Source organism: Larimichthys crocea, chromosome XVI (assembly GCF_000972845.2).
Source record: "Larimichthys crocea isolate SSNF chromosome XVI, L_crocea_2.0, whole genome shotgun sequence".
Classification (NCBI taxonomy): domain Eukaryota; kingdom Metazoa; phylum Chordata; class Actinopteri; family Sciaenidae; genus Larimichthys; species Larimichthys crocea.
In genome coordinates, this window is record NC_040026.1 from 16,640,311 (window position 1) to 16,652,072 (window position 11,762).

General features: G+C 39.3%; 1 protein-coding gene across 1 annotated transcript; it reads left to right on the top strand.

Annotated features, from left to right (window-relative positions):
* Positions 1-2,134: 2,134 nt before the first annotated feature.
* Positions 2,135-11,282, top strand: qrfprb (pyroglutamylated RFamide peptide receptor b). The gene is made up of 6 exons (XM_010744214.3): positions 2,135-2,708; positions 3,824-3,982; positions 5,510-5,571; positions 6,397-6,632; positions 8,682-8,779; positions 9,373-11,282. Exons 1-6 carry the CDS (start codon positions 2,342-2,344, stop codon positions 9,768-9,770), a joined length of 1,320 nt encoding a protein of 439 aa, XP_010742516.2. The 5' UTR covers positions 2,135-2,341; the 3' UTR covers positions 9,771-11,282.
* Positions 11,283-11,762: the final 480 nt, after the last annotated feature.

Here is an 11,762-nt window from a genome sequence, read left to right on the forward strand (position 1 = left end):
ATCTACTGATGTCAGTGTTAGTTTGTCAGTCCACCACTTTGGTTCAGACAGAAGTATCTTAAAGCAACATTGTGTAGAAATTGGTATTTTTGCGTTATATTGCCTGCAGTTTCAGAGTGAAATACCACTGTTGAGAGTGACAGACAAAGTGTTACGTACTTACTTCTCTGCTAGAAAAGTTGCTTTAACCACTCGCAGGTAGCCAACGGTTTCTTGGATACAGGAACAATGGTGGATGCCTTAAAAAGGGTGAGGACCATGGACTGACTCAAGAACAGGTGGAACACCATTGCAAGTTGATCAGCACCTTAAAGAGCCTGGCCTGGGATCCCCACAGCTTTGTGCGGGTTGACCTTTTATGAAGGACAGTCTCAAGTCTGCTTTTTTTTTCTTCTATGAGGTATTTGAATTTCTTAAACTGAATCTTTATCAGAAGACAATTCTAACATCCATGCATTGATCTCCAAAATGCTGGGAACAATTACTTTCAAAAGAGCACTATCAAGTTTTGTGTGTTTTATTTTTTATGGTGGTTTAATAGTTTTCTAACTAACCCACAGTGTCTTTCTTCTAAATGGAAAACATTTTTCATTTTTGCTGTACAAAACTGAAGTAAACTTGTAGAGCTCACTGTACATAAACTGTGATGAGACCATTAGATCCCTGAATTGAAAATCTCAGAGCTATGAAGTGCCGACCTTACCCTTCTCCTTTCACCATATGATTGAGTAAACATCATAAAAACCAAATGTCAGAACAGACTTTACTCTATTACATGGCTTGGAAAATACACTACTACACTACACACACTATTTTCTTTGTCCTTATTCAGACACATTACTTGTGCCTGCAGAAGAAATCAGTTATGACTATTCCAGGTTTTAAGTAATTCATACTATTGATACGGTATATTATTGTGCCTTGGTTACAGTGCCACTGCAGCTGAAACCCATCAGACAAAAAAGTAACTGAAAAGAACGCTGTGCTTCAAAACCAAAAAAAGAGAGTGTAACAAAAGAAATAATCTGTCACTGAATTGAAACTTATCTTTCTTTGTGCAATTGGATTGCATGCTTATTTAAAAAAAATATACAAGGTACCAGTATGAGCTCATAGCTCTTTGGTCACATCAGCCTTTTTTTGGCTCCAGTTTGGGTCTAGTATCCTCTGATTCTGGTCTAGTATATTTGATTCTTTGCTAATTTATTAATTTACTCAACCACCACTACGAGTAAATCACGAGAAACGTAGAGCCAGTGTTTGGTTTGTCCCTTCTGGGGTGCTATAATAACAAAGTGGTTCAACATTACCAAAGAGGACCTGCTTCCTCTGTAGATATAAAAGGCTCGATCTAAGGCAACATAAATACCACAATTCTTATTATTATACACAAATGTAAAACATACTTAATATAGAATATTACCTTCCATTTCTGATACCCTTAAATGTTACACACTGGACCTTTAAGTGCTAAGGGTTACACTTCAGTTTTGTAAATTCACGGCTTATTCCCATTTATTCCCATAAATTTTACAACCCTACTAGTGACTCCTTATTATCTACAATAAAACCTCCCATTAGGGATTATTAACAAAGTACTTTCATCAGTGTTGAAGTGGTCCTCACTCGTTGCTTCATTAATTAATAGCTACTGTATAAAATATGATTAATCACTGTCTAACTAATCATAGCAGTTATTTGTCATGTTGTGTCCATTGTGCTTATTGTCAAATGTAGAGTACAAGTGTAAAGTACCTTAAAACGGTACTTTGCATAATGTGATGCATGTAATTTACATAATATCTGAATTTCTATGTGTCCACTATGGTATGTAGGTATGTGGGTATTAGCATATATTAAGTATAATATACGAATATATCTCATCTAATAATATAATATCGATATATATTATATATACTATTACTATATAGATCTCTCTATATATAAATGTAAAACCTCCTTCTCATATCATCACTGACCAAACAGAATGAAATATTCATAAGAGTCGTGTGGCCTGCGTCTGTCAACAGACCTGTCATTGGTCTGTCATCCCGTCCCCTGGTATCATGTGAACACACATACACACATACACACACACACACACATGCACACGCACACACACACACATGCACATGCAAACACGGAGCAACAGCTGCAGGCTGCAGCAGCGACGCCAATATATTCTGTATAGGAAGCAGCGCAACATCCAGACACATCTGTGCGTGAGAGAGAAGGTTTCAGCTCTGAACCTTCGCTCATTTCTCTCTTCTTTTCTTTTCTTTTTTTTTCTTTTTTTCTTGTTGCCTGCAAGCAAGTTTGAGGGTTTCACACGGTTATCAGGATGGCAGCAGCATCCACGGATTCGGGACAGGGCTCAACCAAGATAACTCCTGAAGTGCTGCAGGAGATGCTCCAGTACTACAACATGAGCCGGCAGGAGTTTATCAACACTTACAACATCCAGCCGCTTGTTTACATCCCCGAGTTGCCGTACAGCGCCAAGACCACATTCGTGATCATGTACATGGTTATCTTCGTCATGGCTCTGGCTGGGAATAGTTTGGTCATATATATAATTGTGAAGAAACGAGCGGTACAGACGGCGACAGATATTTTCATCTGCTCTCTTGCGGTCAGCGACCTGCTCATCACTTTCTTTTGCATACCTTTCACTCTGCTGCAGAACATCTCGTCGGAATGGTTCGGGGGTGAGTTTGAAACACAGATCTGCACTTTCTATGACACATTATGAATGAATGAGAACCATAAAATTGATCGGAATTATGTTTTTTTGGAAATTGAAAATGAAAACTGATTTATTCTCTCATTTGCACGTGGGGAATTGCAAAATGCGCCAGTTTAACTGAGTGAGGAAATATTTAAAAGATGAATAATAAGGATGATTAGGCATGCAGATGCATACAAATAAGGTAATTATATCGACCAAGCAAACATGATATTGATTTTTCAAGGTATTAAAACAGATGTCTGTAGTAGGAGCTGATGCATGTGTCTCCTTAAAAAAAAAGACAATTATTTTTACTCTGACAGTAGAGAAGTACCCGTATAAGTGTTTTCCTTTCAAGGCTTCTTAAAGATGAGGGAGGCAAAGAAAAGTTACAGTAGATTTCTTCAGCATTGGACTTCACAAGAAATAAATAAAAGAGAGAGTTGACCCCTGAGTGTGTGATGCTCATGATAAACTTTGCATGGGGTGGGCACATTAAAATGAACACTAACCTCATGCAATGCTGCGCAACACTCCTGCAAAATCAGCTCTGACAGCTTGATTCAACTTTTTGTTTTCTGATTTCATCTGCTGTCACCGAGTTATTTGTTGTTGTCGTCAATTGTTGCAACAATTCTTCTGCAACCTCAAAAAAAAAAACACTAATCAGCTGATTTCCTTTACAGATGGAATATTATTGCATGGCTATTGGTGCAGATTTCATTATAAACCTTCACTGAAATGTAACTAAGTGCTGACATTGGGTGTATTGTAGCAATATAAGTCCAGCTCAAAGCATACATAATATACTTGTCACGATTAGTTCAGGGTGAATAGGAGCAGACTTGACATGTGGGCCACAGTGGACATTTTCACCAGGGATTCAGCTCTGTGCTTTGTTATGTGTGAAGACTGTTCGAGTGTAATTTCCTTGAAAACCCCACAGGCAGCTGAAAGGGATGACTCCATTTCCAGCCCCAACAAAAGGACTGATATGAACTTCTAAAGAAACACGTGATTCTCGCTGCTGTTTCTCGGTACCTCATTGTTTCACCCCTCTGTTTTTGTGTTTGGTTTTTTTTTTGTTTCCTGCAGGAGTTCTGGTTTGTAAGACGGTTCCTTTTGTACAGACTACCGCTATAGTGACAGGCATCCTTACCATGACGTGCATTGCCATTGAGAGATACCAGGGCATTGTCTTCCCGCTGAAAATGAGGAGGCAGTACTCATCCAAAAGAGCATACAAGATGCTAGGTATTCCACGCATGAAAGAGTGGCTTGTTTTTTTATGTGTTGATGAGTTTGAGGGACTCTTTGTCGCGTTCCTTTTGAGTGTGACGCATGCCAAATTAACAGCATGCTTCTGTGAGATCCAGTTAAAGCTGGAACTAAATCTAAATGCCTCTGCGGACAGAGAAGGGTGCTATGGATAGCAATAGGCTGAAAGAGGCGAACATGCCTTTTTGAGATGCTCGTGTGGTTGTTTGTTTGCTGTATTTTGAATGTAATGATGGTGGATGTTGGATTAACCAATCAGCTTGCTTGACGATCAGGTTTGCACAGAAGTTTGTTGAGATTTAGTAGGTGCGCACTCCGGTCCCACGTGTGCAAAGCTGGTTGGTTGATCCAACTTCCTGTTGAACCCAAAAGAGAAAAACAGCAACAATGCAAACACCTCTGAACAACTACAGCATGCTCCATCTTTAATCTGTTGATCGGTGGGGGCGGTATATCGATGTAAATGAAGGTCAGCAGCGGACAACAATGAGTGAAAGTTTTGAAGTTGCTGCAGCACTCTCAGCTCAGCATAGAAAATGTAGTACTCCCTTGATGTTTCAGCTCTTCTAATTGTGTTTACAGTGTGCAAATTTGGAAAGTCTCTTTGGAAATATTGGTTTGTTTACCAAGGGATGATTTGTCTCTAATCTGACATCTTGCGGTTTTACTCCTTAACCCTCCAGGTACACACAAAGTACGTGAACAATGCTCCATGCAAAACAAATATATCACAAGCTTTAAATGTAGAGCCTGACTGATATATCACCAAGTTAGTATTACTGGCCTATATAGTAGCTATATCAACATGTATGTTGGCAGATATTCACAGAGAAGTGCATAAATATTATACAAAATGCATTTTACATATGTTTCACATACTGTATACGTTTAGTTTTTTGAAATTCAGGCGTATTGTCACATGGTATGTAATAATACTAGCATCATTATCATTTTTAATGAGGGTTATTGGGTTTTATTTTAATCTGAAATATCAGTATTAGTTTTACTCAGATAGATGCCAGGCTCTGTTTAAAAGTGAAAATAAAAATACATGCACTTAACCTGTTTTGGGTTTTTTTTTTCCACATTTGAAGTCGTGACTGAAAACTTCATTGGTTTCAGTGAAAATGTTATTAAGTGCATATATTTCAGGCAAGAAATGGGGAAAGCATTATGATTACATGAATAAGCTTCAGGTTAAGGAGCATGCTGTGGTAAAATTAGAGCACTCCGTTCTCACACTGGTGGAACAGAATACAAAGACACGTGGAGGAACCTTGCAGAGACTCCACATAATGGAAGTTGTTAATTACATGAAAGATGAATACGGTTGTGCCATGGCTACTGTTACTGGCATTAGTCACACACAGGAGAAACCTGACTTTCCTGTCCTTTAATCCTTCTGGCAGTTACTATAGCAAGGTGTATTTTCCGTGCACTACCTGAAGCAAAACTTGCAGATTGTTTCTGTGTGTAAATGTTTTATCTCTGTGCATCCTGCAGGGCTGGTATGGATCGCCTCAGTGATAGTGGGTTCGCCAATGTTGTTTGTGCAACAACTAGAGGTAAGTAATTACCTGTCCTTAACGTCCCGTTGTTTTGGTGTACTTTCAGTTTTTTTTTTTGTTGTTGTCATGTTTGGGATCTCGTGCACAGATGTGTTCAAATCTTGTGGCATGTTCTTCTGACGTCATCCACAGGTTTGCCAGTATGAAACAAAAAATCATGGTCATTCACAACTGGACATTTACATGAATTTAGTTTATTGTTGTTATCTAAAGAATTAATTATCATGGAGTTAACACACACATAGAGCTCGGTAGTTTTTATTCATATTCTTGTGAACAGTCAGGACAGTCATTTTTGTTGCAGGTTTTACAGGAAAATCATGTTTCACACCCATAGTGTGCTCTCTATATTTGCAATGAACTGATCTCAGTGGGCCTCAGGTGTGTGCTGAATGAATATTCTGCCTACTGTGTCCAAACTTTGACAGGCAGACAATTGTAGTGTTCTGAAGAGACTCTGGACACAGACTGTCAGGCACTAAAACAGATAGTATTGGGTATGGCAGAAGCTGTAGAGCAAAAATCAAGTAGTTCAAAGTGATATTAGAAAGTATTATATTTTTCCATCTCCTGACAGATATGGTTGAAATATTCATTAAAATTAAATAACAGGGTTTAACTGTGAAATAATGTTTCTTTTTATGATTCAGAAGGCATGCTTTGTTATAACAGTACTACTGATTAGTAGCTGTAATTACATCAAATCCGTCAAAAAAAGCCTTACAGAAATCCACCTGCCATTGTCAGACAGAGCGACTTCAACTCTCTTGATTGTTCCTCCACTACTAAAAGCTTTTTCCCCTCCTCCCCTCTCGCTCAAAGGTGAAGTACGACTTCTTGTATGATCACTACCACGTCTGCTGTCAGGAGAGCTGGCGCTCTCTGACTCACAGGCAGGCGTACACCACCTTCATCATGGTGGCTCTTTTCCTGCTCCCTTTGGCAGCCATGTTGTTCCTCTACACCCGCATTGGCATTGAGTTGTGGATCCGCAAGAGGGTGGGCGACTCCTCTGTCCTCAACACCATGAACCAGAGGGAGATCAGTAAGATCTCAAGGTAGGTGAGACAGCAGGAGTGTTTATTACTGTATGTGTCCTGGTGTTATGGCTGAAGCTTCTTCCAGGGATATTTTGTTTAGCCTTGTTCTGCATTTGTTGTGGGTGGGAAGCTGTTATAATGTTTTGATCATTATTTATGATAAAAAACTATCAAGTCGACAACTTTGCTAACAGCCAAACATCATTCAACACAAGACATAGCAGCCAGCAATTATTACAGCAAGAAGCCCAATTCGGCATCTGTCTTTCATTCTTTTATTTCATGAAGTTCTCACTAACAACTAAAAATCAGTCTCCGATTTTGTCGGAGCTTCTTACCCTAGTTAACACTACCTAGTGTTAAGCCTGTCTGCCTCTGACATTATGTTCATAGAGGCTGCTGAGCCTGGTTACATTGCTGCTTTCCCCAGCTCCAGTTCTAACACAACAACAGATCCATTCCCGGTCTGTATTAGCCCATCTCCCAAGCATGAAAACCTCCGTTTCTCTGGTCCAAAACACCTGGGGCATCAACACCAACACTCCCACGCTGCCATAAAATATAATCCAGTTTCTTTAAAATCAGTGAAATAATTGATAATGTGTACTTCTCGCAGGTGACCCAGATCATAAAGTTACATAAGATTATGAATAAGTGGTGCAGAGTGGGAATGACAGAGACACAATTCACTTTTATTACAACTCAGTGTAGCATCAAAATGAATTTAAATTGGTTATTTTAGGGCAGAAACATTACCCATTAGTGCTTTAAGAGCTTTTAAAGACTTTGTCTACCAAAAAATGTGTTTTGCTTATTTTTAGTAGGGTGGCTGTGGCTCAGATGGTAGAGCGGGCCCTTTAGTAGGAAGCAAACAAGAACATTTTCTTCTGATGGCACTGACATTAGTGTGTGAATGTGTGTGCGGGTCAGCTTAACAGCAAGCTCTTTGGATAAGAAGCGCTGTATCGCTCCTGATGGCAGCCTCTGCCTCTGGGTGAATACAACAATGTTGTAAAAGCATTTTGAGTTGTCAGCTTTATAAAGTGAAGCCTGTTTACCTTGTGCAATATGATGTAATAATGTAATTATGTGTATGTGCAGAACTTTGATCTGCTGAGAGAGGAACATTTCTCTGCTCATAATCTTCTGAGTTTGAGTATGTACAAACAAACAAACAAACATGGACACGTGGTTTTGTGAACTGTCAAATTAGAAATGAGCCATGTTATTGGTTTGAGGATGGATGGATGGATGGATGGATGGTCTCAAGACCTTGAATTGACAACATTTTTATGGTCTTGTTTGGTTTTGGACAAACCAAATCATGTAACCCTGTTACATAAGTCTGAATTAAATCAGACAATTCATTGGTTTAGCAGCAACTCATTCCAGCTCCTGTGGGATCCCGAGGCGTTCCCGAGGCTATAAAGTCCCTACAGCAGGTTTGAGTCTGCACCAGGGTCTCTTGAGATCGGTTTTAAAACCAAATCTGGAGTAAACTACAACATTGAACTTAAGTGAAACAAGAACATAGTGTATTATTTTCCTTTTGGTTCACATTTGTCTTTCTCCCAAGGAGTGAGTGTAATTTTAAGATTTTCTTTTGTAGAAAAGGTAGACAGAAATGTGTTGATATTAAAGGATTTCAGCTGTTGGCACATTTTAGTTTCTCTGTTGGAAAACATACACAGAACGGGAATTAGATTCAGATTTGATACACTCCACAATAGCCAGCTCTTGACAATAAACATGGATCTTCTTAAAAAACTAAGTGCCTTTTTTGGCAAGGATAGTCTCATATCAGAAAAGACAGCTGTCCTCATCTCCCAGAGATTAACCATGGGGAGTTAGGACTAAAGTGCAGGGGTAGTGACCGTTCTAAAATTGGGGATAACAAGGCTAAAAATGGCCACTGTCCAGTCAGGTGTGTGATTGCCAGGGTCCTGATATTTTTCACACACTGCTGAGACTCAGTGCTCACTAAAGTGGAAGATCGTTTCTGTAATATGTCTGCTGTGGTCAATATTTTCTGTCATCAAGATTTTTTTTTTCCAACTTTTTCTACAGGAAAAAGAAAAGAGCCGTTAAAATGATGATCACTATTGTTCTGCTATTCACCATTTGTTGGGCACCTTTCCACACGGTCCACATGTTGTTTGAGTACTGTAAGTATCAAGAGTCTCTATGAATTTTAGTCCATGTAAAGGAAATTCTGAGATTTCTTTCAAAATACTTTAAATATGTTGGAAAATAGTTGCTGAAAACATGTGAAAAGACTTTGAATGAAATATTACTGAAATGTGGAGTTAGAGGTTCAAACAGTTTTTCACCAGTTTTCAGTCCAGGATTTTGTGGGCGGTCCTTAAAGGGTGGCTCGATGACACGCTGAAGCCACCCTGAGCAGAGAGATAGAGATGAATTCATCTCGATCAGAGTGTTTCAATGTTATTCATGTCATTTTCTGAACTCATCTGACATGTTTCAGTCGCTTCAAAATCGCTGCTTGACTGCTCCCACGAATGGGCATGGCTTCAGCACATTCAGTGGGCATACCCCCTACAGACCTCGAGCTGAGAATACTGCTCATTTTTACCTAATTTCATAAACTTGTCGGTATTTTTAATCATTCAAATTTGGCTGGGTGGTTGATAACACTTTCTTCTTTGGTCTGACAAAACTCAAAACACATTTATTCTGACTTTACACAGACTTTAATGTAAAATAGAAGTTTGATACATAACCTTTGACTCTTTTCCAGATGACCTTGAGAAGAAATATGACGGAGTCACACTGAACATGATCATTGCCATTGTTCAGGCCATTGGGTTTTTCAACAGCTTCAACAATCCCATCGTGTACGCCTTCATGAACGAGAACTTCAAGAAGAGCTGCGTCTCCACCCTCTCCCACTGCATCCGAAAGCCGAACCAGCAGGTTGCCGCTGTGGTGGCGCCCAAACTAAGTGTGCAGTTCATCAAGCCCCAGAGTAGAGAGGCCTTCCTCGAATCAGATGAAGACAACAGCTCTAAGCAGCACTCAGCAGAGAAATGCCCTGCAAGTTCATCGCATGGAGAGAGCTCACTGGAAATAATAGGAGAGAAAATCTCCACCATCCAAACAGAACTCCCCGCAAACAGCTCCTCTCAAATGAAATGAGAAGGGACCAGCTCAAAGTTCAGATGTTTAAGATGTTGAACTCCACCCTCCTGTTTTCTGTCAGTCACCTGCAGGTGCCTCAGATGCAATTTCAAGTCTCAAAGACTCAAAAAGTCCAACAGCTTGAAAACATAACTCTGCTGGAGCACCATAAGCTAGCCAGCAGGAAGGAAATGAAGGAATTTCTGCAAAGAGGCAGTGAAGACTGAGCTGGGTGTAATCTGGCCCAGTGGTCAGACAATGAAACACTACTTTGTCATCTGAACCTAACCCCATTTCTGTTGAGATATCTCTTAAATCTGCAGGACATTCTGCAGTTAATGATGTTTCAAACTGATACCACTGTGGTATTATGGCACACTTTGTACTGTTTCAAACAGAAAACACAGCAGGACTTGAGCCATGCTTTTAGCAGCAAAGAATGACTAAGATGTCTCAGCTTTTTATTGCGTTGCTAAATGTGCATTAATTGAAGATGTGCAGCTATTGAGCGTTGGTCGACCGAGTTCAGGTCAGGTCAATTGAATTGCAGATGTTTATTTTAATATGGTGAGACGGACCGTTTTTGGTGTTAAGCCCCTTTTATTATTGTGCAAGTTGTCAGAGCAGCTACTGCTTTGCATTTTTCATTCAGTTGAATAACTATTATTTTATGTAATTTATTTTTACTGCTAAATGGAGTAGTTAGGATCAATAGACGTACATGTAAAGGTTTGAATAGAGGACAGTCCACATGCCTTATGCCAAAACATCATTATCACAAACACAGCAGACAAATTGTTTAAGTATTAATGTGTTTGCTTAGTGCTGTGAAATACTTTTGTTATGTTGGTATATAAAAGTGGCTCAAGTGAATGTTATAATTTCGGTGTATATTTAAAGTTAGTTACGCGCTCTGTAATGATACGTTTGCTAATAACAGCTTGGCTTTTATTCGCAATTCTGTGCAAGTCGTTGATTTTAAAAGATGTTTATTTGAATATTTTTTCTTCTTTGTATTTTCTTTTTCTTTTTTTAAATGCAGATCAGAATGCCAGCGAGCCTTCTGGCATTCTCTATTTTATTTTTACATTAAATAAAACTACCTATTAAAACTTGTTTCTTTGTTTTCAGCACACATCGGGTTAGAATTCAGTAAATCTGTCTATTCAGCTGCCACAGTAATCCATATTATGGCAACAACTACTCAGCTAAGTCAAGAGAAATGACAGTTCATCATTACTTAAGACATGAAGGTCATGTATCCTCATGTGCAATTACAAAAACCACTCAAGAACCTGGCTCTCATGAGGACCACCCCAGAAAAGAAAGACTAATAGTTACCTCTGCTGCAGAGGGTAAGTTTCAATAAGAGTTACCAGCCTCAGAAAAATTAACGAGACCTCAGATTAGAGCCCACATAAATACTTGACAGTTCAAATGAGTTGAGGTAGCAGACACATCTCAACAACAACCGGTCAAAGGAGCCCACATGAATCAGGCCTTCAGGGTCAAACTGCTGCAAAGAAACCACTTCTGAGGAAGAACAAGAAGAAAAGAGAACTGATTGTGCCAAGGAACACAAGGAATGGACATTAGACCAGTGGAAATCTGTGATTTGGTCTGATGAGTCAATTCAAGATTTTTGGTTCCAACAGATGATAGCTGCATGTGTGGTTTCCACTGTGAACCATGGAGAAGGGGATGTGATCGTGTGGAATTGCTTTGCAACAAGTGCACTTCTGCAGGACTGTTGGAAAAGCATTCTGGTGAAAACCTCATAAAGCTTCAATCAAAGTAAAAAGGTAGCTACTTTGAAGAATCTGAAATATAAAACAGATTTTGTTTTGTTTACTTTTTAACTGTGCCAGCTCTCTCCTGAAGTCAGGACTCCTTTCAGCAAAAGAAGACTACAATACACTTCTGATTTTCCCTGCCACCTTTTCATAATTTTCCCTTAGAGATTACAGACAGTCAATCAAAACAAACAAGCCAAAATAAAATCAGTAGTCC

Bases quoted from the DNA above. Each gene is read 5' to 3' on its own strand.
- qrfprb (XM_010744214.3), top strand. From the start codon at position 2,342: ATGGCAGCAGCATCCACGGATTCGGGACAGGGCTCAACCAAGATAACT. The intron at 3,983-5,509 runs GTATTCCACGCA...TGCATCCTGCAG, and splicing joins AAGAGCATACAAGATGCTAG to GGCTGGTATGGATCGCCTCA. The intron at 5,572-6,396 runs GTAAGTAATTAC...TCTCGCTCAAAG, and splicing joins TGTTTGTGCAACAACTAGAG to GTGAAGTACGACTTCTTGTA.